Source organism: Jatropha curcas, chromosome 11, assembly GCF_041381405.1.
Source record: "Jatropha curcas cultivar XTBG-Jc1 chromosome 11, XTBG_Jcur_1.0, whole genome shotgun sequence".
NCBI lineage: Eukaryota > Viridiplantae > Streptophyta > Magnoliopsida > Malpighiales > Euphorbiaceae > Jatropha > Jatropha curcas.
The window spans coordinates 4,845,807-4,873,047 of NC_143161.1; the positions used below are offsets into that span (position 1 = coordinate 4,845,807).

The following is a 27,241-nucleotide window of genomic DNA, read 5'->3' on the forward strand; positions in this document are numbered from 1 at the left end:
GTCTGGTCTATAAACTTATTTGTAATTCTTGATATTATTATTAATGAATTATATTTAAAAAATATATTTTTTTTATTTTTAATTAATTATTTACCGTTGCTAGTTTTTATATATTTTAAATTGAATAGTTATAGTATCTTACATCTATATTAAATTTAGAATTTATTTATAAATTGTGTAAATTTTAACGGATGGTGATAATGATGTCCGTAAATAGTTTAAGTAATAATAATATTAATCTAGAGCTGATTCTCATATAACTCTTTTTTTTCATTCAATTCTCATATAACTCAATTGAAATAATTTTAATAAAATTGAAATGTGAATCATCGTACATGCGTTTTCCTTAAAAAGTTACAGAACTACACTTGAAGCTGGAGCACAAATCTTCTTGGGCCCAGAAATAACTCAGCCCAATTTAGATGTTCATTTTTGGGCTTTTTTGGATAGGGCCAGAGATGATATAAATGAGGATGCTCCAAAGCCAAGAAAGCCCAAGAGGAGAAGAGAGGCAGAGACAAAACCCAAATTGAAGAACTCTTCTAGTTTGGATTTATAATCAGACTGATCAACACCGTCAAGACTTCTTTTAAGATCATAGGTTGCTCCAAATCCCGCTCCAATCGCAGTACCCAGCAGAGATAATATCACCTGTTCAAATTATGAATTTATATATCAATTTCAAATAAAATTTCATCTCATCCATATTAAATCAAATAAACTCTTAAAAGAAATTCTCTCAATCATAAGGCAAACTACCATTGTTATATAATTTGTAATATTATTTCGGCCAATTGAACCTTCTAATAAATAAAAAAAACTCTTTAAAAGAATTTTTAAACTTACTTTATCACCGAAAAGTTCGAAATAAAGCATAGGGCCATAATTTATCAGGTGCTTCCCTGTGATTAAATGGAAGATTGCAATAGGTAATTGACAAAAAACATATGCTATTCCAATCGCTGATGCATATAGCATATACCTACCATACAATACATATGTAAATTTAATTACCAAAGTAATCAAATAATAGAATTCACTGAAATCTATAAACAGATTGAAATTAGGATGGAGAGAGAAGCAAACCTGTACGAGTAAATAAGCCTGTAGCGATATATTAAATTCTTATATGTGAAATTATCGGTTACAAGAACAATAACCGATCCCAAGAACAAAATCAATGCGAGCACTTTGAATGCAAGTGTTGCTATTCGCAGGGTCTTGGAAACCTCAGCTTCAGACATTGTTATGATTTTATAAATGTATATGTTTGAACATATGCAGTAATGCTTGCTGGGTAATCTGGTTGTTCTTATATTAGTGGTTGCATTTTGTATTTATCAATAAAACCAAACAAAAAGACACAAATCAATTTGAAAATATTGAAATGGGGTTTCTTGCTTTGGAGGAGGAAGCTCCAGTTGTTGAGTAGCTAGATAGTTTAATGTACCATGGAATTGCGAAGAAGCCAACCTTTGACAATTACTATGAATATTACTTCGATGTGTTCGATAATGACTGGAAAATAATTTCATATACTCTCACGTCTCACTTATTGGTACGTGTGTAGGAAAAGTATTTTTCTTAATTTTCTGTTATATATGAACACGTGTAAAAATTAAATCCCAAATAATCTTTCTCGATACAGTTCGTAGAAACCCTAATCAATAAAGATAAAGATCTTTTTTTCAAATTGATTTCTTTATTTTATATTTGCATTGTGAAGAAAAAGGAATTTTTTGGATGAATAAAGTGCTCAGTAGGCTGGAATATCATTGCAGGGATTGGATAACATTTACCAAAATGATGATAATCTTTGTAGTGGAGGACCCTTCCATTAGAATAACATTCACCAAATTGGTAATAATTTTTGTGATGGAGAGGATTCAAACTCGAAACCTCTCACTCTACATCTTTTACAAGAGATAAAAAGACCAATCTGACAATACAGATTGGCAGAGAAAAAAAAAACTTATTCCTTTAATGTTTTTTATAATCAATTTATGAAGATAAAATGGTAATTTAATTTTTAATAATAATATGTTTTAAGGTATATATAATATTGTCCACTACTACCTTGGATCGTCCTTAATGTCATGTTTAATCCATGTATTTACGGAGTCTAATCATATTTTTATATAACCGAAATTATTAATGACTCTGCTTTGCAATTTGGCAACAGCAATTCTGATAAGTACATGGAGAAAGAAACAGGATTTGCTTATATTATTATTTTTCTTTGCCGTTACGATCTGTAATTGAAAAATAATTCTAAAAAAGTTAATAATTAATTGATTAATTAGGCTTTGTTGTTAACTTAAGAGGGTGTACTGAATTAGGATTATGTTAGATTTTAAAAGAATTATTGAGTTTGACAAAATTGAAGGATTTCCTAAGATTTGCACAGATTCCACTAGAATTTTAGATAAAGTTTTATGGAATTGGTGGAACTTTTTTCATAGATTTTGATTGACTTTGATGGAATCACAATAATTTTTATATATCCAATCAAAATTAATTTTAAGATCTAATTGAACAAATTAAAAGGTATTAGAGCCAAATGAAAAACTGAAAAAATAATAAGGGGCTGAAAAGCAAAATGCATAATCTTCTCCGAAAGCATTATTTTCTTCGTTAAAAACTTATCACTGCCGACTATGAAAGACCTGCAATAGCCAGCGACTGTGGCGGCTATTCCACTCCCGTTAATCACTATATTATACCTGTTTGATAGTGGGTACCCTATCCATTATAGTAAAAAAATGTAAAAAAAATGTATTTAAATAAGTTTGAAATTTGAATAATTAAATATGCATGGATACCCTATCCGTTTAAGAGGTACTTTCAACGAATTTTGGGACAGATACAGATAGTTAATATTTAAACGGCTTCGAATATAGGTACTTAAACATGTTTAGAATGAATACGGATAATAAAATTTTAAACGGCTACCTATACAGGTAGATTAAAATTCGCGGATACCTGCTCCGATTTCGTTCGGTATATTAGATCAAGAGTCTATTAGATTTTAAAAGATTTTGGAAATCTTTGTGTTAGAAGATGGATTTGTGAATAATTCTTTTATTCATACATGAAAATCTAACGAAATCAATAATTTTATAGAATCCTTCCAAATCAACAATTTTTTAAAAACAATTAAATTTGTATAGAGTTTTAAAAAGTCATAATTGAATACCATCAGATTTTTATAGATTTTATAAGAGTTTGAATTGAATACCATAAAATTTAAATAGATTCTAAAAGAATCTATATTAAATACCATTGAAATTTTAAAATCTAACAGACTCTTAATCCAATATATCCTCCGTAATCTTTTTTTAATGAATTCTTTGTTTTTAGTTTCGGCTTTAATAAGCTCCATAACGATTTGCAAAAGAAAATAAATCGTGACAAAATAACAATAAATCATGACAAATGACAATTTTAAATTTTGCACTACTTCAATTAATGGATTGATGAATGAGAAAATACAAGGGCAATCCAATATCTTATTCTTAACTAAATAGAGAATAATCAAATAAAATAGACTACATAGTTTATGATATTATAAATGAAGTGCACCAAAAACCCAAAAATATAGTTAATAATTCATCGATCCAGAGGAGCTTGCAATCTTAAAAATGGTGGATGATGCAAGTATATTATCCAAAGAAACCCTTTCTGGTACTTTTCATTGCGAGAGACGAGAAAACAGAAAGTAAAGCGGTGGTAAGAAATCCAAGAAACAGAAGAGCAGTGGCAATGTAAGCTTTGTCAATGAACTTGAGGTTTTTTTATTTCTCTGCACTAAATCCTGGTAGATTAAGGAGACCCTCGAAGGATGCGTCTACTGTTTTTTTTAACTCAAAGGTGATCATAAAACCAGCTCCTACTCCACTGGCCAGCACAAAGGCAACTATCTGTAAAAGCCAATTACTCAATTAACATACTTTTGAAAACAAGAAACCTAATTAACTCATATTGAGACTTCAGATTTTTGAATTGAACCCTGTTAAAAATATAAATTAATCGATAAAAAGAAAATGCAGCACCTTATCACCATAGAAATCAAAATTTGGTAGGAAGTCACTTTTGAAAAGCCTCTTCCCTTTGTAAGCATAATATACTGCAAATGGTATCTGTATTACTGCGTAGAGACATCCACCACAAGTTGTTGCCAGAACGAACCTGCAATATATATATATATATATATATACACACACACACACCACAAATTACAAACCTTAATTAAATTCTGTTTACAAGCTAGATAATTTTCACCATTTATCAGAATTTTTAAAGAAAAATTGTTGTCGCTTATATATAAGTTTAAAAGACTATGATGAGGCAGATACTCGACCATTCTTACCTATAGGTACTGACGTCCTTGAAACTAGTTTTGGTGCCGTCAAGAGAAGTAAATTGGTTGGTGACCAAAACAACAATTGAAGCAACTAAAGCCCCAAGAGTGAGGAGCCTAAGTACCAGGAAAAATGTTGGAGCAGCCATTTGTTCTATAGTTTTTTTTTTTGTTCAGTGTTAAGACTACTTTTCTTATTGGGTACTAATACTCAAGTTCATTTTTTTTCATATATATGAACCAATTCGTAATATTCCAAAATTTTGGCATAATTTGGCATTATTGACTTTGTTTAAGATGTTAACCAATTATTGACCATAAACAAAAGTAATTAACACACACAATGTTCTTGCTGTAATTAAAGACGGCAACAAGATTGTGCACTTGTATAATTAATTTTGAATAATCTTGAATTAAAGACGGTTAAATCTTTATTGTTACGTTAGTATCAAGAAGCATACGTCAAAAAGCATGGAAAATAATTATGTTTTAATTTTTCTTTTGTCTCTATTGAGGAATGGGTCATTTGAAGCATAGAGCTTCATGTCCAAGGCAGAACTAGAGAGGTCTTATGGTTGACCTCAGCTTGTCTTTTTACCACACATTCCTTTGGTTAAACATATGTAAAAATTTTAACTTGTCTTAGCCAAGGCATTAATTTTTGTTTAATCATTTTTCTTTTTTTATATTTATCATCAATTATCATAAACAGGATTTGGTTAGCTTTAGAATGAAGTTAAATTACTTTGATTGACATCTGATTCTACTGTTTGCATCATTCCAGCAGTAAGATTATAATGATCTTCATCAATCAGAATCATACGAAATTTTAAAAAGTAGAAATATATTTACATTACTTTTGCAGTTGCATAATCTTTTTTATTCATGGTTTTAAAACTGGCTGGTATAATCCTACTGATGGAGCGTCTCCCATGTATAAAGAATTCTGAAACATGAATTGCTTTAAAGAAAAGGGGATAATTAATTAATTAATTAAACATGCTCATGATTTACTGTTAGGAAGTAATGAACAAAGCAAAAATTGAAAACATTAGATACAGAAGAAGAACTCTGAAAAGCTCAATATAATTAAAAATCTTGAAAAAGCTTAATTAAACTATCATCTTACACTAATCATTAATTTCAAGCACTGTTGCTGCTTCCCTTAGCTGATCCAGGCATTAATTCTCTTAACATAGCCACAACTTGCAACATGTTAGGCCTCTTGGAGGGAAAATCATCAACACACTGCAATGAAATCTCCAAGTACCTAACCATTTCTTTAACTTCTGCTGCTTCAGCTTCATCAGTTCCTTTAGTGACAGAGAGCAATTCTTGATCTATGACTTCCATTTGTTTCCCTTCTCTTACTTTGAGTTTAACCCACCCTACCAAATTTGTATCACCAAAATCATCTTTATCAGTTGGGCGTTTTCCTGTCAGGAGTTCGAGCAGTACAACTCCGAAAGAATATACATCGCCTTTTGCGGTGCATCTGAAGCTTTGGTAGTACTCAGGAGGTACATAGCCAGGTGTGCCAGCAAGTGTGCTTACACTAAGATGAGTGTCTAATGCACTTATAAGTCTTGCCATTCCAAAATCGGAAACTCTTGCTTCCATTTCATGGTCTAAAAGTACATTGCTTGACTTCATGTCTCTATGTATAATATGTGGTATGCAATTATGATGTAAGAAACAAAGTCCTTTAGCTGCACCTCTGGCAATCTTTTTCCTTTCATCCCATGTTAGAATTCGCCTGTCTCGACTCCTTACTCTTCCATGAAGCATTTCTTCAAGGCTTCCATACTCCATGAATTCATACACAAGAAGTCTTTCCTCACCAATTTTGCAATAACCCAATAAAGGTACAAGATTTCTATGCTTTATCTTCCCTAGTGTTTCCATTTCAGCCATGAATTCGCGATCTCCTTGACAGCTCAATCTTATCAGCTTTTTAATAGCAACACTTGATCCATCCTTCAATGTGGCCTTGAACACTTCACCAAACCCACCACAACCTATAAGACTTTCCGCAGAGAATCCATTCGTAGCTTCAATTAGTTGAGAGAATTTTAGTTTCCTTAGTTGCCTTTGAAAAGTAGCTACATTGATGCTTAAAGGCTCTTTCTCTTTGTCAATCTTCCATGTTGTGGCTGCATGAGACGCTTGCAGGCTATTAAGCATTTTCACTTCCTCTGCTTCCTTATGCCTTACACGCATTGCTACTGCCCATACAATCAGAATACATAGAGAAGCAACTGAAATGAGAATCCCTAAAACAATACTATTAGCCCATGATGCAGCTGAAGTTTTCCTGTCGGTTCTGCTACCATCCACAGTTGGACTAGTTGTTGCTTGACCATTTCCACCATGACATTCAGACAATGGAACTCCACATAATCCAGGATTATGTGAATATTGTGTCGCTGGGAGTGTACTAAGTTGCCCTCTTTGTGGAATTTCTCCTGTTAATTCATTATAAGAAAGATCAATTTGAACCAAGAAAGACAGGTTTGAAAATGAATCAGGAATTTGGCCTTGTAATCTGTTATGTGATGCATCAAACACACCCAAATTCTTTAGCTGACCAAGTGATGCGGGAATTTCTCCTGCTAACTGATTATGAGATAATACAAGAACTTGTAAAGCCATCATATCTCCCATTTCATCTGGAATCTTCCCTCGAAGCTGATTGTAAGAAAGATCAAGGTACTCCAAAGTTTGATATTGTGTAAAAAGGCTAAGGACTGGTCCTGAATACAATCTTGTAAAATCACAAGTCTTCAGTGTTGGTACCTGCAACAATCTTTCAGGTCTAATACCTGCAAATTCCAATAAACCTCCCACACCTTGACAGGAATTCCCAACATTTCTTACAAACACTAAAGTATTTCCAGATGGGATTCCACCTAATGCTTTTGCTCCAAGCTGACGGCCAAGTCGAGGTGGGATTTCTCCTGTAAGTTTATTGCTTCCAAGGTCCAGCCAAACCAAGCTGCTGCAATTTCCAAGCTCTATTGGTATTTCTCCACTCAAGCTGTTATTTGCAAGTTGCAAAACAGCTAATCTTGACAAAAGGCCAAATTCGCTTGGGATTTTGCCTGAGATTTGATTGCTTGTAAGAGATATCCATTCAAGATTGCTGCAACTGAATAACTCAACTGGAATTTCACCAGTAAGGTGATTATTATTCAGAATTAGATCTTTCAGGTTCCTGCAATTCCCTAATTCTGCTGGAATTTTCCCTTCCAACCCATTAAACCAGGCTATGAGCTGCTCAAGATTCTCAAGCTTACCAAGCTCAGGGGGGATTGACCCATTTAGATAATTTATACTAAAATCAAGAGTCTTTAGATTCGAACATTGTGATAATTGGGCAGGAATTTCTCCAATGATTAAATTATCTGGCATTCTTAGCTCCTCAAGAGAAGCTGCACCTGGACATATGTCAGGTGGGATAACACCAGAAAATTTATTTGAACTGAGATCCACAATTCTTAAATTTTTACAATATGAAATGGAAGCAGGAAAGGATCCAGATATCAGATTGTAACTTAACAACAATCTTTCCAATGAACTGAGATTTTGAAGGATAGAATCTGGAAAAAGACCTGAAATATTGTTGTTGGACAAATCAAGAAGCTGTAGCCAAGAACAAGAAGATAAAGAGCCAGGAATGGATCCTGAAATGTTGTTAAAAGAAAGCTTAAGCTCAACAAGTGAACTACAAGCATTTCCTAACTCATTCGGAATCCAACCTGTAAGATGATTATGAGAAAGATCCAGTATTTGTAAATTAGTAAGTTCACCAAAAGATCTTGGAATCTCCCCCGTAAGCATATTGAAAGAAAGATTCAAATTCTTGAGACTTGTGCAGTTTGAGAGAGAAGCAGGAATTGAATTTATTAAATGATTTCCTGATAGATCAAGTTGCAACAAAGAGTTGCAAGAATTTTCAATTTTAAAAGGAATTGAGCCTGTGAAGTTGTTATAAGAAAGATCAAGGGCTTGTAATTTATCGGAATTGGTGAAAAGATCATCAGGTAAAGAACCTGTCAAATTATTATGAGAAAGATTTACAAAAACAAGATTTGGATTCTTGGAAAATAATTTCTCAGGAATCCCACCTACAAGCACAGCAGAAGATAATTCAAGATTTTGCAGTGCAGATGGAAGATTAAGCAAAGAAGTTGAATTTACAATAAATGAATTGAAAGATAATTTCAAAGAAGATAACATATCAAGAGAAGCTAAAGGATCAAAAGATATAATCCCAGCAAGATTTTTCTTAGTAAGATCAAGCTGAGTCACTCTGCCAAGTGAGCAAGAAACTCCATACCAGGCACATGGGCTCCTATTATTAAGTTGCCAACCTGACAGAGCTCCATTTGGGTCTTTCTCTATCATTTTCTTGAACATAAGAAGTCCTGCAGCATCTGTTTTAATGGAGGCACCAACGCCTTGCTCCGCTATGGAAACTGAAGCGAACGCTGCAATAAAGAGTAGAAGATGATGGAAAAGCTGAATTGGGTTGATGATCTCCATTGAAGAAACAAGATTCCAAGAACTCGAGAATTGAGATAGAGAAATAGAAGCCAGAAAAGGTGCAGTGTAGAGAATTGTACAGAGGAAAAGAGTGAGAGAGAAAGAGAGAAAGTGGTGAATATGATGAGAATTTGTTGTTGCAAATATTACTAAGAGAGAAGGAAAACTTTTGCAAAAGGAATTTGCTCCTCTCTCTTTTTTATTTTATTTGTGTTCCATAAATTGAAAAGGGAGGGAACGTGGGGGAGGAATAACAAAAGTGGGATTTTTTATTTCATTTCTGGCCTTTTTTGTGATTGAAATTAGGAAAATGAATTGCCATAAATTTTTTCAATTCTAAGTATTTTATCAGATAAACAGCATTAGTATTTTTTTTTAAAATTATGTATGAAAAACTAATAAATTTCAATTTTTTTATATTTACAGAATGCAATGTGTACCTACATCGATTTTGCAAATAAAATTCATTGAACTGCATTGTTGCTTGCTTAATAAACTTTAAGTTAACAATATGTATTATTCTACAAGATACGATATTTAAATTATTTGTTTTTAGTACTAGAAAGTAGAAACTATATACATAAGAGGGAAGGGAATTTTTGTAAGAGGATTGATTTGATTTTCAGTCAAAAAGCAAAAGGGACCCACATACAAAGTCTATCTTAAGATTGGCTGCTTTTAGAGATGGAGGGAAAAAAAATATTTGGACTGTGATTGATCCGAGAGTCACTGTCTGTCAGCGAAGCGTGAGAGAATGTTTCCTTCGTACTTAGAAGATGCGAAGGAAATAGTGCATGTAGCTGACCTTACATTGCACAATTCAGCTGCCCATCTGCCCCATTATGATTGCTTCTTCCATATATACTAATTTTTCTTTCTTTTCTTTCTTTCAATTAAGATGCTGCAGCTAAGCCTTTTTCTAATATATATATAAAATCTCATTTCAATATTTTTTTTATCAGCAAAATTTAATTTTATTAATAAATAATTTCAGAAAAACTTAAAAAACCTCAAGAAATTAAATCAAAATCATATTTTTCGCCGAAACGCTCAAAACCTAGCCAAAGAATGTTAAGTTAAAAAAACTAAAACACTCCTAACAAAATACTTATAGGATATAGACAGAACTAAATAATTAAGTCTACCAAAAAAATTCAGTATCGTGGTTGCAAGTTAACGGGATAACAAAGTTAAGTGTTTTAATAGGTTATTTTTCCATATTAAATTCTTATTTTTCCTACCATTTTCAAATAAATGTTTTAATTTCCTTTTTAAAGCGTAATTCATTCTTCTTCGTATATATTTCAGCGATAAATTAGAATGCAATATCTTGACTTTTATGTAAATAATTTATCTTCTCACCCGTAGATTGAATAATTTCATTTTCAACCTTTTTCTCTTATCAAATTGTGGGCTCCAATTTGAATCAGTACCTAGTCCCTTTTCTTTTCTTTGAATTCACATTGGATCGTATATTTTAATTAATTTGCATTAAATTTCACAATTTTACAATTCAAAATCATTTCTGATAACAAGGATCGATTTAAAGCACTTAGAACGATGGGAGAGGACCGGTAGATATCAATTCTTTTTGGGACATTACTATAAAATCTCATAAATTTAATGGAAATCACTACTTTGTTCTAACTATTTAGAGTCTCTGACGTTTGCATCCGCATAATTATAACAACTTTTCATTTAAAAATATCTTTTTTTTCATTAAAATACACGTAATATTTGACTAATTAGTCATTCACATTAATATAATGTTACCACATAGTTCTTCATATTTGATATAATGTCATTATTTAATTCCTCGCTTAATGGCAAAAATGATACTTTTTAGAGAGAATGACTAAATAATTTTACGGACTCAAAAATTACATAGGATTTAATTATTTAGTCAAAAACATAATTAATAAACAATTAGCAACAAAAAACAAATTATTTGGTAATGAATTGTCAATCTCATAATATAAAAAATAAAAAATTGATATTACATAGCAATTCGATTCACGTAAATTTGTTTCGAGATAATTAAGCTTAGATTTCATAAATTAAGGGCAACAACTTGTAAAATAAAACTTGCAGCTTATATCCTAACACTAGATAATTGACTCCCATTTTCAAAATTTGCTTTCTGAAGTTTAATTAGTGAAGTGATTAATTAAGAAAGAGAGATAATTAATTGTAATGTGGGACCCACACACCAAAACATGGAAGAAGGGAATCAATGAAAGTTCAAACCAAAAGAGGTGCATCTGTCTATGAATTGTAATATTACCCACTAAAAAATAAAATACAATTGAGGAGAATAATTAATTTATCATTTAAAAAAAAAAAAAAAAAAAAAAAGAGTGACTGAGGCCCACAAAAGGAACAACATCAATTAGGAATTGTGGGTAAATGGTATATTTTGGCATGAGAGGTGATGATGCCTCCTCCACTTGGTTCTTGTTTTTTAATTTGCTTTTCTTGATAACCAAGCACAAGCTATATCTATATAGAGCATTGTGCTACCCTTTTATAATAATAATAATGTATTGATTATTTTAAAATAGGAGTGTAAAGTATTTATTTTTTATGTTTTATATTCAATTTATTATTATTCACTTTTTAGTATTTTCATTTACTAGTTATATTTTCACATTCAATGATTATATTGAGAGATATCCAAATATAAACCTAAGAAAGTATTTTTCTTTTATGGGTTCATTGATTCACTGTTCATCCCCCATGACAAAATCTTTACCAATGTTAAAGTTGAACTTTGTAGCTGGTTTTGGGACCATACCCTTTTGCTATATATGTAATATTTATTAGTTCTTGAGGTATCACATGCAGAAAAGCTTGACAATGGATTTAATATCTTGAATTTCCATGTCAATGATCAACATTTCTCATCATCTATCTCATATGTATGTGTATAGTTGGGCCTTTTATGCAAGTCTTCAAGGTTAATATAAAAAAAAAACCTAGTGGTTCATGTCTTGTCTCATGGGGCTTCTTTCGAGTTCATATTTTGAATTATTTAAATAATTATACATGATAAATACAGAAATATATTCAATGTAGGAAAAAAAATTAATTAGGTGGTGTTTATAATATTATTAAGTACTTAAAAATATTTAAATTTTATGTATCTAATTTTCAGTTCTACCATACCAAACACCAATCTATTAAAGCCTTTTAAAAGTTACAAATCATTGGAAAGTATAATCATAAAAGATGAATGAGTATATCTGAAAAATATAGTAAAACTTTATTCAGATTAATTAATCTGGAATAATAAATTAATTAATAGTCAAAATATAACAATATTAACAAATAATAATTTTTCTTTTCATACAAACTGCATGAATCATATAAATTATTACTCAAATAAAATTAATAATGAAACATTAGTTTCTCTGAATCCTAGAAATGAAAATAAAACATTAAACCTCGAGATTAACAAACAAGATTATGAAGTTTAAATAAGGTTTTTATCAATCAATCATAGGTCATTAGATTATCAAAGACATCACTCTTAATTTTAGGGTAGTGGGAGACATTAATTTTCTCTCAATGCACAACATTCCACATAAACATAAACATGATAAATCAATTAATTAAAAAGCCAAAAGTAAAAAAAGAAATCAATCAAAAAATTTTCTTCAACTCCTACTTTTTTTCTTTGCACCACAGCGAGGGTATCAAAATGTAGAGATAGAGACCCTTCTTTATTATCATCATTTAGGATTGCATTTTGACCGTTAAGAAAAAGGTATTTAAATTTTGTTATTATTAGTGCTCATTTTTCATAATTATGATCATGGGACCCATAAGAGAAGGCACAGTATGCCTTTGTGAAAGGATAACTCTTCAAAATATTGTCACAAATGTAAATTAAACTGGATGGAATTTATGTTATTAGAAATTAATTAACCATTTTAATTACTTTGCTTAAGTGCTTTTAACAAATGCACACGCATGCATGGGGTCAATTTAAATTAAGTTGGACCGTCTAATCTTTAGTCATACTTTTTTTGAGAGAATGAATTTAATTAGCTAAGACATTAATTAATTATTATATATAAATATATGTACACACCAAAAGTGCAGTTTGTCAATTTTAGCTAATTAATAAAGATTTATTAAAAAACTAACAATGGATGGTAAGCAGACTTAATCATATAAGAATGAATGTATAAATTTGATTTTTGAAAAAAACATTATTATTAATAAGATTAGAAATATTTACAATATGCGGTTCGAAGGGAATTAAAATCTCTTAATTTTTAAAAAAGGAAAATTATTGAAAAAAAAAATCTTCAAAGAAAAAAAAAGCATGCTGATGGTCCAACGAAGATCCTCTTATTGATATAGTCAAAAAAGCTCCATTACAAATCGTACATGATAGGCTATGTAAGCATGCTTTAGAAGGCATCAAAACTCAATATAGCCTATATGCTATGATATTATTGCATAATTTTCCTTTTTAAACAGTATTATTATTTCCATAAATTTGGATTATTTGCTAAAATTTGGGCGTGACTTTTTATGCAAAACCAAGAAATTATTCAAAAAAAAAAAAAAAAAGAAAAGGAGTGAATAGAAGAGAAGAGGCAGAGAAAGAAAGAAAGAAAGAAAAGAGACCGAATTGTCGTCCATTGCACGCCAATTGGGGCCATCTACATATGTATACTATTCCAAATGATTGGTAATGACCTCAGAACACGCATTGTCTTTTGTCTCTCTCTCTCTCTCTCTCTCTCTCTCAATTTATGTATAATAAAAATTAATTTTGTATTTATTTTTCTAAAATCAAAATTCATTTCAGAGCATAAAATGTCATTTCAACGTGTTTCTGTTTGTGTTTGTGGGTTTTTACTTGTGGCTTTTCTTGTACAATAATTAATTTCAGATTTTAATTAATTAATTAATTATGTCTTATGTGGACCTTTATTAGTTTACTTTAATTAGTCTTTTAATGTGTTGTGGCTCCACATCATGATTCCAGTATGATTCGATTGGATTGGATTTAGCTTAAATATAAATTAAAGATTGAACATTGTGATTTTCTTTTTCCCCAAAAGTTGACCCAGTAAAGGGCACAATTATTCTCATTCAGCTTGAAAGAAGAAAGTCACTATTTATAGTTTTAGGCCTTTTTTGTTTTTTTTTTGCTAAGCCCAGAAATTTTTATCTTAAAAGGTTTGACTGTACACTGTACAGCTATGGAAGTGGGAAGAGGAGGTGGTGAAGTGAAACCCTCATGATGGCCTTTTCACACGCTTGACCCACTCCTCAAAATAAAGTTAGAGAAAATAATTATTAGTTTTTGCTTTAATGGATTAATGCTTATATTTTAATTATCAATCTTAATTGGCAAAAAAAGTTAAAAAAAAAAAAAGAAGAATTTTTCTTTTTTATTTTATCATTTTTTTTCCCATTTGTTTGCATTATTTTTGTGATATGTATTTCATTTTGCAAATAAACTTTTTATAAAATTGATATACAAATAAATTTGTATATGTACTTAGTATCCTAACTATTAAGTATAAAACTCAATTAATGTAAAATAATCATGTCAAAATTTGTATCCTTACTAATTTAAAATTCATTTACAAATTATATAAATTTGACTTAAATATAATTAACCGATAAAATATAATGGAATTCATTTAACTCTTAAAATAATTTTTTTTTTAAAAATATCTTTAAAAAAACTGAATATCTTCGTGTCAAAGCTCCTGAGGAGATTGACACGCTTTCGAATTCATGTATAGTTGGCAATTAGACTGTGTTTGAAGAGTAATCTTTTGCTGCTTTTATTTCCAATTCTCTGTTTATTTTTGCGTTTGTCATTGTTGGGCTTCATACGTTGGATATGGTCTAGTTAAAGGACCTTACTGGGCCAGATCTTGGTTTCAAGCCCAAGGTTGATCACTGATGATAAGTTATAAAGTTAGAATTATGAGCACAAAAATTGGTAAATAGATTTACCCTTTTTGGAGTGAGGAGTTTTTATTAGATTGTGTACGAGATTTTAGAAATTTCGGCCCATTCTCAAAAAATATTCTGAATTTCTTATTTGAAAAAACCTCGATATTAATTTAATTATGAATTTTGAAAGCAATTTCAGAATAGAAATAATTTAGTATTAACACAAAGTTCCTTCTCATCTTATTTCGTCTTAAAAATCAGGAATAGAGAAAAAATTATGAAATAGAGAAACTAATTTTTTTTTCTTAAATTAATGTGAGAAAGGGATTATTAACTATTAAGATGACCATCAAATTTTAATTTATATCTCAAAGGAATTATTGTTAATTTCTAGGTGTTAGGCAAATTTATTGCCCATGTATAGAACTTAAACATATACTTTCTACACTTGACCTGTTATAACTTGATCTTTCAACTCAATCTAATTTACGATTTGAAGATATAATAAGTTAAATTAGGTAAATTGTCTCGATTTGAATCACGGGTTTATTAAGTAAATATATATATTTTATAGAACTCCACAAATAATAATAAAATAGTATTTCTATATCAACTATATATATATATATATAATATAGTGATGAATCAAAACTTATTATATTAATTTTACTTGTAGCACATTTATCGAGAAGCTAACTCCTGTGCTGATTGGTTAGTTTCTAATAGCGAAACGGTTTCCTTAGGCACTTATATCTTGCTCCATGTTTCCCCTGGTTTGGATGAATGGATACTTATATCAGTTGGCCAAAAAGAAAGAGAATGACAACAGAATTTGTTTTTTTTATCTTTGAATTACGTCAATATCCTAATTATTAAGCATAAAACTCAATTAAAAACTCTAATGTAAAACTCATTTACAAGATATATATATTTGGTTTCAATATAATTAACAAACCACAATACTGAAATAAACTTTCAAATAATATTTTTGGTACATAAAAGGAGCAAAAAGCTCTAGAGAAACTAAATAAAACGACAATAAAAAATACCTGCAGCTAAATCATAACCTAACCAAATAACTAAAGATAGACAAAAGATGGCAACCAATAGGAAGAGAAGACATAAAATGATTTTATTTTTAAACATGAACAAAAGACGTAATATAGCAGAGTAGCCAATTATTAATGCTCTTTAAGAAAGCTTAATATCTTCGTCCCAAAACTCCTCAAGAGATTTGTAAGGACCTTCATTAGAGATAAATTCAAGACCAGGATATCCTTTGCGCTGTGGAAGTGTATCGATCATTTGTAATTCCTCTTGGCTTAATTTCCAGTCAAAAATATCAAGATTTTCTTTCATTCTCTCCTTGTTGAAGCTCTTCACTATTACACTTACCCCTTGCTCATATACCCATCTCAGACACACCTTCAAATTCATATATAAGTAGAAAATACCTTTAAAATACAATAAAAAAAATTGAAAGGAGTAGAGAGAGGTTTGAAGTTGATCTACCTGAGCAACAGTTTTTCCTTTTGCCTGAGCAATCTCTTTTAGCAACTTACAGTCCATGACTAGGTTTGTACCCCAGGGGGTTCCTCTGGCTCCCAAAGGAGAGTATGCACTTACATGTATACTCTTTTTCTCACAGAAATCTCTAAGCTTCTTTTGCTGCCAAAGTGGGCTCATCTCCACCTTCATCGCCAACATAAGCCAAAATATTTCAGTTTACCAGTAAATTTGAACTTAATATGGCTAATTAACGACTCACTTGATTTACGGCAGGAGGGATCTTTGCTGTGCGCAACAGAATCTCAAGTTTCTTGCATGAAAAATTGCTCACTCCAATAGATTTTGCCAAGCCGAGCTTTTGACAATCTTCCATAGCTTCCCATACAGACTTGATATCTATTGGAAGAAGATCTTTTTTCTTCACCGGCAGCTCATATTCACCTGGCTTCAAACTCACTGGAAAGTGTATCAAGTACAAATCAATGTACTTCAATTTAAGATTCCTGCACAAATTTAAACAAGTATATATATGTAAATATTTGTATCTAATACTAATTAACAAATTTCCATGCATTTTTAATTTTGTAAACAAAAATTAAAAGAGTTAGCTAATTAGAAACTTAAACAACAAAATTTATAAACATGTGAAGGCTTTTTTTTTATTATATTGAAACACTATTACAGAAGTATTTATAGACTCTAAAAACAGAAAACTTCAGAAAAATAAGCAAACTTATTATGCATATCTGATATGATAAGCATATTAAATTATTCCTTAAAAATAGCAACAGAATAACAAATAATTATCTAATCTTCCAACGGCCTTCACCATAGCTACTAAGTCAACATTCAACAAAACTCCTCCTTGGCTTAGGAGCAGCAAACTCCAAGTCTTTCTCTTAAATATTCAAATCTAGCCTTAGAGAGAGATTTGGTCAAAATATCAGCATTCTGAAATTCTGAATTGCAGTGCACCAAACTTATTTCACCATTCTTTTGAACTTCCCTAAGGAAATACAATTTAATCTTGAAGTGCTTAGTTTTTCCATGAAATACTGGATTATTTGCAATTGAGATTGCAGCCTGGTTGTCGACATAAACCTCTGTACTTCCTTTTCCTTCCATAGACAAGTCAGCTAACAATTTCCTTATCCACAAAGCTTGATTAACTGCTAAAGTGGCTGCAACATATTCTGCTTCAGCTGTGGATTGAGCTATCACATCTTGCTTTTTGGAACACCAGGAAAATACACCAGAACTAAAACTGAAACAGTAACCGGAAGTGCTCTTCATATCATCTAAGCAACCGGCCCAATCACTATCGGAAAAACCATGAAAATTAAAATTCTGAACTTGACTGAACTTAATACCATGGTTTATTGTGCCTTTAATATATCTAATTATACGTTTTGCTGCTTGAAAATGAATCTCACTAGCACAATGCATGTATCTTGACAGCAAACTTACAGCATGCATGATATCAGGTCGGGTTGCAGTTAGATACATTAGGCAACCTATTAAACTCCTGTACAGCACCTCATCTACCTTTTTGGCTCCATCTTCTTTGCAAAATTTCTCCTTCAGATTCATTGGAGTTGTGGTTGACTTGCAATTCTCCATCTTGAATTTTTTTAGAATCTCCTTGGCATATTTTTGTTGACAAATAAAAACTTCATTTTCTTTTTGATGCACTTCAATTCCAAGAAAAAAAGACATTTCTCCAAGGTCTGTCATTTCAAACACCTCCATCATCTCTGCCTTGAATTGATTTATCATTCTTCCATTGCTACCTGTTATTAATAGATCATCAACATACAAAGATATTATGAGTATATCTGTTTCTATTTTCTTAACATAGAGAGTGAATTCACTCAAGCTTTTCTCAAAGCCTAAGCTTAGAAGATGAGAATCAATTCGGCTGTACCAAGCCCTAGGGGCTTGCTTCAAACCATATAAGGCTTTTTTCAAACGATATACTTTATCTTCATCTCCTTTAACCAGAAAACCTTCGGGCTGCTCTATAAAAATTTCTTCTTCCAAGTAACCGTTTAAAAAAGCCGACTTTACATCAAGTTGATGAACCTTCCATCCCTTTTGTGCAACTATAGCTAATAGCATTCTGATTGTATCAAGACGAGCCACAGGAGCAAAAGTTTCAGAAAAATCAACTCCGAACATTTGAGCATAACCTTTGACCACTAGTCTTGCTTTATGTTTATTAATAGATCCATCAGAATTCAGCTTTGTCCGATAAACCCATTTTACTCCAATGGCCTTCTTGTGTGTTGGTCTATCCACAAGCTCCCATGTATCATTTTTCTCAATCATTCTCAGCTCCTCCTCCATTGCTAAAACCCATTTCTCATCTAAAACAGCATCTGCAAATTTTTCTGGTTCCATGATAGCCACATTGCATCTGTGATAAATGTCTTCAAGTGATCTTGTGCCCCTTACTGGTTCATCATCAAAGGCATCATCAAAAAATTCTAAGGCATCACCATTTTCTTTAACTGTTTTTGGAATTTTGTTATTTTTAGCATCATTCCAACTCCATTTTTCATCTTCCAGAAACCTCACATCTCTGCTGGTTATGACTTTATCCACTTGAGGTAGATAAACTCTGTAAGCTTTTGACGTGTTGCTATAGCCTACAAAGATTCCTGCTTCAGCCTTTCTATCAAGCTTATCCCTTTTCACCTGAGGCACATAAGAAAAACACAGGCATCCAAATATTTTTAAGTTTAACAGAAATGGTTGATAACCAAACCAAGCCTCGAAAGGAGTTTTATTCTTCAAAGCTTTAGTAGAAAGCCTATTGAGTAAAAAAACTGCAGTACTCGCAGCCTCTGCCCAGAATTTCTTCGGCAAATCCATTTCATGTAGCAGACATCTTGTCATCTCCATTATCACTCTATTCTTTCTTTCACTTACTCCATTCTGCTGTGGAGTGTATGGTGCCGTCAATTGGTGTTCAATTCCTGCGTCTTTACAAAATCTGTTGAATTTATCAGATGTGTATTCCGTGCCATTATCAGATCGTATGACATGTAACTCACATCCACTTTGATTTTCAACCCATGTTTTGAACTCCCAAAAAATACCAGCAACCTCAGTTTTGGATTTAAGAAAATATATCCAACAGAATCTTGTACAATCATCAATGAATATAATATAATACTTACTACCATTCAAGGATGATACTTTCAGCGGGCCTCCAACATCTGTATGTACAAGTTCTAGCTTATGAGTTGCTCTCCATTCTGTTCTTTTTGGAAAAGGCAATCTGGTCTGCTTTCCATATTGACAGGCTGCACACATCGGCAAATCTTTCTCCAGGTCTGGTAAGCCTTTCACCATTTGATTTTTCTTCATAAATAGCACTGCATTATGATGAAAGTGCCCTAATCGTTTATGCCAAAGCATGGTGTTGCTGTCTCTTTGTGCAACAAAAGTTTGTTCTTGTTCCAGTATGTCAAGAACAAAACTTTTGCCTTTCATCTTGATTCTAAACACCTCTTTTCCTTCAGGATCGATGATTATACAACCTTTTTTTCTAAAGAGCACTTCATAATCTTTTTCTAGCAGCTGCCCAACACTTAACAAGTTTCGATCAATATCAGGAACAAATAAAACTTCAGAAATAAGTTTCTGACCTGATAGGCTATCTATTGACACAGTTCCTTTGCCTCTTGCAGCAATACGTTCACCATTTCCAATTCTGACTTTGGTGATGACGGTTGTGTCAAGCTCTTTAAATAATTCCCGATCATAGGTCATGTGGTTCGTGCAGCCGCTGTCTATAAGCCATCCTTCAGAGTTGTCTGTAGCAACACATGACGCCACAAATAAGTGCTCCTCCTGGTTTTCATCAACAACAGCCTTAGCCTCAACCTCTTCTTGCTGCTGTCCTTTGCATACTCTTTCGATGTGTCCCAACTGACCACATTTATGGCATTTAATATCTGGTCTCCACCAACACCTTTGTTGAGGATGATTTGTTTTCTTACAATGCGGACATGGTGGATAATTTTTGGCATTTCTTGTCCTCTGTGTCAGTTTCCCTTCTTTAATTCGTGAACTTGCTTGATAAGCACCTTCTACAGAAACTTCATTCCTCATAAGCCTTCTTTGCTCTAGAGCCTGTAAAGGATTTAAGAGTTCTGCCAAGGTAATACTTGACAGATCTTTAGAATTTTCCAAAGATGAGATCGTTGCTTCATATTTTTCAGGTAATGTGACTAGAATTTTTTGAATAATTCGTTCATCAGAAAATTCTTTGCCAAAAAGTCTCACCTTATTTGCAATATCGAGAAGTCTATCGGCATACTCTTTTGCAGTTTCTGATTCTTTCATCCTTTGTGTTTCAAAATCACGAAATAAATTCATGACTTGCATATTATCTAACTTTTCATTTCCTTTATACTCCTTTTCAAGATATTTCCAAATTTCTGCGGCAGATTTCTTTTGCATAATTCTGCTGAGAATCGAGGGTGAAACAGCAGAAAACAAACAATTCATGGCTTTAGCTTTTCTTGTCACCTTCTCTTTGTGACTTTTGATCTGAATCATTGTTGGGTTATCTCCAAGTGGTGGAACTTCATAATCTTCTTCCACAGCCTCCCACAGATCATAAGCTTTGAGATGAGTTTCCATCCTAATAGCCCAAACTTTGTATTTAACTCCATCAAATATTGGAGGAGTAATTGAACCATAACTAGACTCTCCCTCCATCTCACGGGTTGGTGTTTGGGTTTGATTTTGGTTCACTCAATTTCACAGGTCCTATAAGATATTGGCTCTGATACCACAATGTTAGATATGTGTCTCAGAAACTAAGAGTAATTCAAAAAGGATCTTAAACAACAAAATTTATAAACATGTGAAGGCTTTTTTTTTATTATATTGAAACACTATTACAGAAGTATTTATAGACTCTAAAAACAGAAAACTTCAGAAAAATAAGCAAACTTATTATGCATATCTGATATGATAAGCATATTAAATTATTCCTTAAAAATAGCAACAGAATAACAAATAATTATCTAATCTTCCAACGGCCTTCACCATAGCTACTAAGTCAACATTCAACAACCTAAGAGTATTTTCTAGAGCAGGAAGGACACGATGATAATGAGCATCACTGCACCAAAGCTTGGAAGTGATAAAGAATTCGTCTCGGGATTTTACAATTCCAAGCTGTAGAGATTCTGATATTGCTTCACCTAAAGGTTGTTCAGATCGGTAAAGAGAAGCAGAATCAAAGTGTCTATAACCTAATTTTATTGCATGGAGAATCGAGTCTTTCATGGTTTCAATGGAAGCAGAGAAAGGATATTCAGCTGTTCCTAAACCTACAAGAGGGATTGGATAATTACTTGATAATGTTTTCTCTGGAATTTTAATACTCTCCATTTTTTCTTTAGTTTAGCATCATCTCCAAGTGTTCCTACATATAACAACTCAATAATATCTTCCAAGGGAAGGACTTACGTCAACAATAGATATGCCCACGACATGTCATGGAGAGCCATACTTTTGCTGAGCGTTACTCAAATGAAAGCCCATACAAGTTCCCTCTTTGAGCTCCGGGATGGAGAATTTTAATACTGATGATTTTAGAACAATAAAATAATTTGAAGCGTAAAATTCATTTATAAACGATGTGGTCTTCCTCGCTTCTGCGGATATTTTTATATTTTTATTTGAGTTGTAATATATATATATATATATATATATAAAGAGAAAGAGAATGAGGAGAAAAAAGAAAGAGAAAAATAAAAGAGTTTCATGCATCTCATCTTTAAATCATGTGAAATTTATTTTATTTGTTGCAAATAAACATTTAATAAAATTGATTTACAAATGAATTTGTATATTTAGTATCCTAAATATTAAACTTAAACTTATTTAAGAAGTTAATTAATTTACAGTTGTATCAAATTTGTATTCTTACTAATTTAAAATTCATTTATAAATTATTCAAATTTCATATAAATATAATTAACCTATCATAAATAATGAGAAAATTTGAAATAAAATTTCATTCATGACTTCCAAACATATTCAGTAAAATAAAATGAAATTCATTCATACATAACCCTCAACAGTAATAAATATTAAAACATAAACAGGAGATATAAATAAATTTAAGAAAATTGAATATCTTCATCCCAAAGCTCCTCAAAAGATTTGTATGGACCTTCATCGGAAATGAATTCAATACCAGGAAATCCTTTACGTTGTGGAAGTGCATCGATCATCTCTAATTCTTCTTGGCTTAATTGCCAGTCAAAAATGTCAAGGTTTTCTTTCATTCTCTCCTTGTTGAAGCTCTTCACTAATACAACTACCCCTTGCTCATATGCCCATCTTAGACACACCTTCAAATTCATAAAAAGTAGACAAAAACTTTGTTACATTATGTTTCTAATTAGGGGTGTGAAAATGGACGGTCTGATTCAAAATCGAAATTAGTTTCTTTTTTGTTAATCGAATCGCATCGAAATAAGTTCGAAAATCAAATTGAACTTATTGGTTGAAATCAATTTAGTCATATTGTTTGATTTTACTCAAAAATGACTGTTTTATAATAATCGGTGTAAAGACCGAATTTTTTGTAATATAACAAATTAAAAATTGAAATCAAAAAACCAAAAATAATTCTGTTTTTTTTTTCCTCCAAAGTTTGCTCACCGAATTTTCAATTCTCTTGTTGTTTTTGCATTTGTCATTGTTGGCCTTTATACATTGAATATGGTCAAGTTGAAAGGACCTTATTATGCCATATATTGCGTTTCAAGCCCAAGTTGATCACTGATCAGTGATGAAGTTTACAATTATGAGCATAAAATTAACTGTAAAATATAACCCATCCTTAAGTATATTCAAATTAACACTTAAATCTCTTTATTTTTGAAAAATAATTATAACATTTCTAATTTATATATTCGTCTTATAATTGGGTCCTTCAATCTAAAAAGTGAACTCTATACAGTTAATTAGACACACTTTTTAGTCGGATTATGGGTAGTCTTTACATGGAAATAGTTCACTTTTTGAATGGAAGAATCTGGCTATGAGATAAATCATAAATCAAAAACATCATAATTATTTCTCAAATATAAAGGGACTTAAATGTTAGTTTAAATATAATTTAGAAACCTAATTATATTTTATCCCAAAATTAATATACCTGGGCAAGAGTTTTTCCTTTTGCCTTCGCAATCTCTTGTAGCAACTCACAGTCCATGACTAAGTTTGTACCCCATAAGGTTCCTTTGGCTCCCAAAGGAGAGTATACGCTTACTGGTATACCCTTTTTCTCGCAGAAATCTCTGAGCTTCTTTTGCTGCCAAAGTGGATTCATCTCCACCTTCATCATCACCAAAAAACCCATTTAGTATCATCATTTTTATTGTCAAATAAAGAATAAAAATCTTTTTTTTTTCAACTACTGGTATCCGAACTCTATTATTAGGGATCGCCTAATCTGGTTCGAGGTTTAGTTACAGTCAAGGCTTCTCGCCCCTCTCTGCAGGTGCAATTAGTAGGAATCGAACTTGAGAGCTCTTCCCACATGTCCAGCCAACAGAACCACAATCCGTAGGTAAAACACAAATCATTTTAGATTGCCAATAAACTTTAACTTAATAGATTGTATCTTACGATCTCTCCGTTCACAAATAAGTGTCATATTTGCGAAAATATTGTGTCTACAAATAAACATCACATCTGTGGATTTAGAAATACTAAATTTTATTCCGTGTTTATCTTTTACAAATTACGAATATTAATTATTATAATTTCCAAAAATCTTTCTCTCTTTATTGTAAATAAGGGTAATATAACTTTTTTATGAGATGAGAAAAGTGGAAATGTAACAGTTATTTATAAACGGAGGGAGTACAAGATGACTTCCAGCAACAAAGAAGGATTTAAGATCAAAATTTTAACAAAAACTGTAAAAAGATTTATATTTTACAATAAAGGCATAAAACTCTCTCATTAAACCAACAAATTTTTGATTATCAATTAAAAAAATTATCAAAGTATTTTTTACAGCATTTATTGGGAAGAGATGGATGGACTTATCCACTGTCTAAGTTTATGTAAAAGGTGACACGGATCTACCACATGAGTTGTAAATGATCATATACACCCTATTTTGTTACATTAATTGTAAATGACTATATATATCCTACCTACATTATAATTATCATTTTATTATTATACTCACTAAGTCCTACAAATATAAAATCCCAATTTTTTTCACACACTTTAAAAATCATTACTTAAATTACTTTAATTAATTATAATTTCAGAATTAATTCTTTTAATTATATTATTATACACACGGACTATTATATAAGAGTATTTCGAAAATATAAAAGTGACTATTATTTTGAAATATCCATAAAAGAATAGTAAATATAACTTGAGACGGATGAAGTAATTATTTTATTTATTGATATAGCTAATTATTACTATTGGGTAGTCCATATCAGGTGATGAACTAAATTACTTTCAAAGAGTTGAGAAAGTCAAGTGACTCTTTACTTATGTTAGAATGTAACCGTAAATTTTAAATATTAGAATGATGTCCGAAAACTCTCGCAAATTAAGTTGAAAAAAAAATAATAAAATTAGCTAATTGACGAACTCACCTGATTAACAGCAGGAGGAATCTTTGCTGTGCCCAACAGAATCTCAAGTTTCTTGCAAGAAAAATTGCTTACTCCAATGGATTTTGCCAAGCCAAGCTTTTGACACTCTTCCATAGCTTCCCATACAGACTTAAAATCCATTGGAAGAAGATCCTTTTTCTTCACTGGTAGCTCATATTCACCTGGCTTCAAGCTCACTGGCCAGTGTATCAAGTACAAATCAATGTACTCCAATTTAAGGTTCCTGCATAAGTTTAATAAATATTAAATACTACTTATCGGATTTCAAATTTACAAGGTATAATAATATATTAATGACCAAAAAAGAATTAAAATTTATATTATGTAGTATTTACCTGAGAGTATTTTGTAGAGCAGGCAGAACACGATTATAATGAGCATCACAGCACCAAAGCTTAGAAGTGATAAAGAACTCGTCTCGAGATTTTACAATTCCAAGCTGTAGAGATTCTGATATTGCTTCACCTAAAGGTTGCTCAGTTTGGTAAAGAGCAGCAGAATCGAAGTGTCTATAACCTAATTTTATTGCATGGAGAATTGAGTCTTTCATGGTTTCAGTGGAAGCACCAAAAGGGTATTCAGCTGTTCCAAAACCTACAAGAGGAATTGGATTATTACTCGACAGTATTTTCTCTGGAATTTTAATGCTCTGCATTCTTTCTTTACTGTAATTATCCCCAAGTGTTGTTATATTTTTTTCTTGACTCTCAACACAGGCAGACTCTGTCTTTCCTTTGCCCTACGTACTCTGCCTTTGTGGAAGATTTCTGGCACTACTTATATCCTGTACGTTCTGTGACTAATATCAAAAGTTATATATATTTATTATTTCTGCTCCCAATAATGGTCAAACTTTGCGTTCCCATCACTCTTATTGTAATATAATTAATCATCACCTAAGATCCCACTAGATTTGCTGTTGTATTTTAAATGGTCCCTCGAGTTTTGAAGCCGCCCACAGAAACAATTGGCCATTTTCCGAAGATGGTGTTTGAAATTAAAATAATGGCGTCCGAAAAAAATATCTGCGTTTTGTTGACATTTCAACGAGTATTCAATTTACTCAAAAATCAACTGTATAGCCAAATCACTCCAAAACTTGGCAAAAAACGCTCCCAATTTACTCATTTGTTAGGATTGAGATATGCGCGTGTTGGCGTGCCGTGAACCAAAATCTAAAAGAATAAAAACGAAAACATATAACAGTAACAAAAACATATACAATCTTCAATAAACAAGCCTTACCTGGAAATTCAATTTGAATTCATGCATTTCATCTGCAGATTTTTTACACATAAATGGCAGGTTAGCACCTAAATAAGACATGGTAAAACGAAAAAAAAGACCTTGTACTGCTATGCTGTTAGACACCATCCTATAAAAAAATTATTGTGGTCAAGTAAATGTTAAGTATTGTCCACTATAATTTTTTTTGCAAAAATTATACCAGTTCTGTATCAAAAGGCACAAACCCTGTTGAAATGTTTGTCACTAAAAGATTTATTTCATAATTTCTGTTACTGTAACTTAGCAGATGAACCATATTTTTCACCTGGACCTTTTCGAGATGCTCCAATTTCACCTTAGAACGACTTTTTATTATTGGACACTCTAAATTGCACATTTTGTTTTAATTTTGCACAAATTTCATTAATTGTGAAATCCGACTCTACCACATGGATTAATTTAATCCACCATAATAAATTAAAATAATCAAAACACATTTTTTTTTATCAAATCCTAAAATAATTGACATTCTCGCATATTCTTTGTTGAATGTAATTCAAAGATTATTGGACAAAAAAATGACTATGCAGGAATATTTGTCCTCGTAAAAGACAAAGCAACACGAAAGTTGATAGCTTGTGTTTGTAGAATTCTTTTCGGAGTTTTTTAGAGAAAGAGAACAAAGTGGAGAGTAGAATTAATGAGTAGAGAGTCCTTTCTACGTCTCTTAGTGTCTTTATATAAGCTATCATTTTCTAACAATTTTAGATTTAGAGGAGATACTGGAGAAAATCTCACGGCCATCACTTATTCATTATATTTATTCGAAGGAGATTGTGTCAGATAAATAGAAGATATTAATGAAAATTTTGAGATATTTTAGGATTTTTAGATATTTATTAAAGATGGCGTATTTTTGAATGGTGGATGTTCTATAAACATAATACCAAAATGTGATTAGAAATTTATTCAACTTGCATGGATTTGA

General features: G+C 31.5%; 5 protein-coding genes across 5 annotated transcripts; all 5 read right to left on the reverse strand.

The window, feature by feature from the left end:
• Window positions 1-426: 426 nt before the first annotated feature.
• Window positions 427-1,244, reverse strand: LOC105634297 (CASP-like protein 4D1). The gene is made up of 3 exons (XM_012217132.3): window positions 1,087-1,244; window positions 847-982; window positions 427-651 (listed from the first exon to the last, which is right to left on the reverse strand). The coding sequence occupies exons 1-3, from the start codon at window positions 1,242-1,244 to the stop codon at window positions 427-429; spliced, it is 519 nt and encodes a 172-aa protein (XP_012072522.1).
• A 2,352-nt stretch (window positions 1,245-3,596) lies between these two features.
• On the reverse strand, window positions 3,597-4,537 carry LOC105634298 (CASP-like protein 4D1). The gene is given in 3 exon segments (XM_089716655.1): window positions 3,597-3,920; window positions 4,053-4,188; window positions 4,370-4,537. Coding segments are annotated over 3 exon segments (534 nt in total). The 5' UTR covers window positions 4,510-4,537; the 3' UTR covers window positions 3,597-3,662.
• Window positions 4,538-5,322: 785 nt separating this feature from the next.
• Window positions 5,323-9,093, reverse strand: BRL2 (BRI1-like 2). The gene has a single exon (XM_012217000.4). It carries the CDS (start codon window positions 8,903-8,905, stop codon window positions 5,504-5,506), a length of 3,402 nt encoding a protein of 1,133 aa, XP_012072390.1. The 5' UTR covers window positions 8,906-9,093; the 3' UTR covers window positions 5,323-5,503.
• Window positions 9,094-15,829: 6,736 nt separating this feature from the next.
• Window positions 15,830-21,754, reverse strand: LOC105634183 (7-acetyl-epi-neemfruitin B aldo-keto reductase-like). Its single transcript, XM_012217002.4, has 4 exons — window positions 21,435-21,754; window positions 16,602-16,845; window positions 16,346-16,525; window positions 15,830-16,258 (listed from the first exon to the last, which is right to left on the reverse strand). The coding sequence occupies exons 1-4, from the start codon at window positions 21,752-21,754 to the stop codon at window positions 16,025-16,027; spliced, it is 978 nt and encodes a 325-aa protein (XP_012072392.1). The 3' UTR covers window positions 15,830-16,024.
• Window positions 21,755-22,358: 604 nt separating this feature from the next.
• Window positions 22,359-25,861, reverse strand: LOC105634299 (non-functional NADPH-dependent codeinone reductase 2). Its single transcript, XM_020679240.3, has 4 exons — window positions 25,362-25,861; window positions 25,006-25,249; window positions 23,535-23,714; window positions 22,359-22,722 (listed from the first exon to the last, which is right to left on the reverse strand). Exons 1-4 carry the CDS (start codon window positions 25,679-25,681, stop codon window positions 22,489-22,491), a joined length of 978 nt encoding a protein of 325 aa, XP_020534899.1. The 5' UTR covers window positions 25,682-25,861; the 3' UTR covers window positions 22,359-22,488.
• Between the last annotated feature and the right edge of the window lie 1,380 nt (window positions 25,862-27,241).

What these genes read in the sequence shown, in the direction of transcription:
- LOC105634297 (XM_012217132.3), bottom strand. Translation starts at nt 1,244, where the DNA reads ATGTCTGAAGCTGAGGTTTCCAAGACCCTGCGAATAGCAACACTTGCA. An exon ending in AGGCTTATTTACTCGTACAG is followed by an intron (nt 983 to 1,086) that starts GTTTGCTTCTCT and finishes ATTGTATGGTAG; the next exon opens with GTATATGCTATATGCATCAG. An exon ending in TCGAACTTTTCGGTGATAAA is followed by an intron (nt 652 to 846) that starts GTAAGTTTAAAA and finishes TAATTTGAACAG; the next exon opens with GTGATATTATCTCTGCTGGG.
- BRL2 (XM_012217000.4), bottom strand. Translation starts at nt 8,905, where the DNA reads ATGGAGATCATCAACCCAATTCAGCTTTTCCATCATCTTCTACTCTTT.
- LOC105634183 (XM_012217002.4), bottom strand. Translation starts at nt 21,754, where the DNA reads ATGGAGAGTATTAAAATTCCAGAGAAAACATTATCAAGTAATTATCCA. An exon ending in GCTCTAGAAAATACTCTTAG is followed by an intron (nt 16,846 to 21,434) that starts GTTGTTGAATGT and finishes AAATTTGTGCAG; the next exon opens with GAATCTTAAATTGAAGTACA. An exon ending in AAGGAAAAACTGTTGCTCAG is followed by an intron (nt 16,259 to 16,345) that starts GTAGATCAACTT and finishes ATGAATTTGAAG; the next exon opens with GTGTGTCTGAGATGGGTATA.
- LOC105634299 (XM_020679240.3), bottom strand. Translation starts at nt 25,681, where the DNA reads ATGCAGAGCATTAAAATTCCAGAGAAAATACTGTCGAGTAATAATCCA. An exon ending in TTCCTCCTGCTGTTAATCAG is followed by an intron (nt 23,715 to 25,005) that starts GTGAGTTCGTCA and finishes GTGATGATGAAG; the next exon opens with GTGGAGATGAATCCACTTTG. An exon ending in AAGGAAAAACTCTTGCCCAG is followed by an intron (nt 22,723 to 23,534) that starts GTATATTAATTT and finishes ATGAATTTGAAG; the next exon opens with GTGTGTCTAAGATGGGCATA.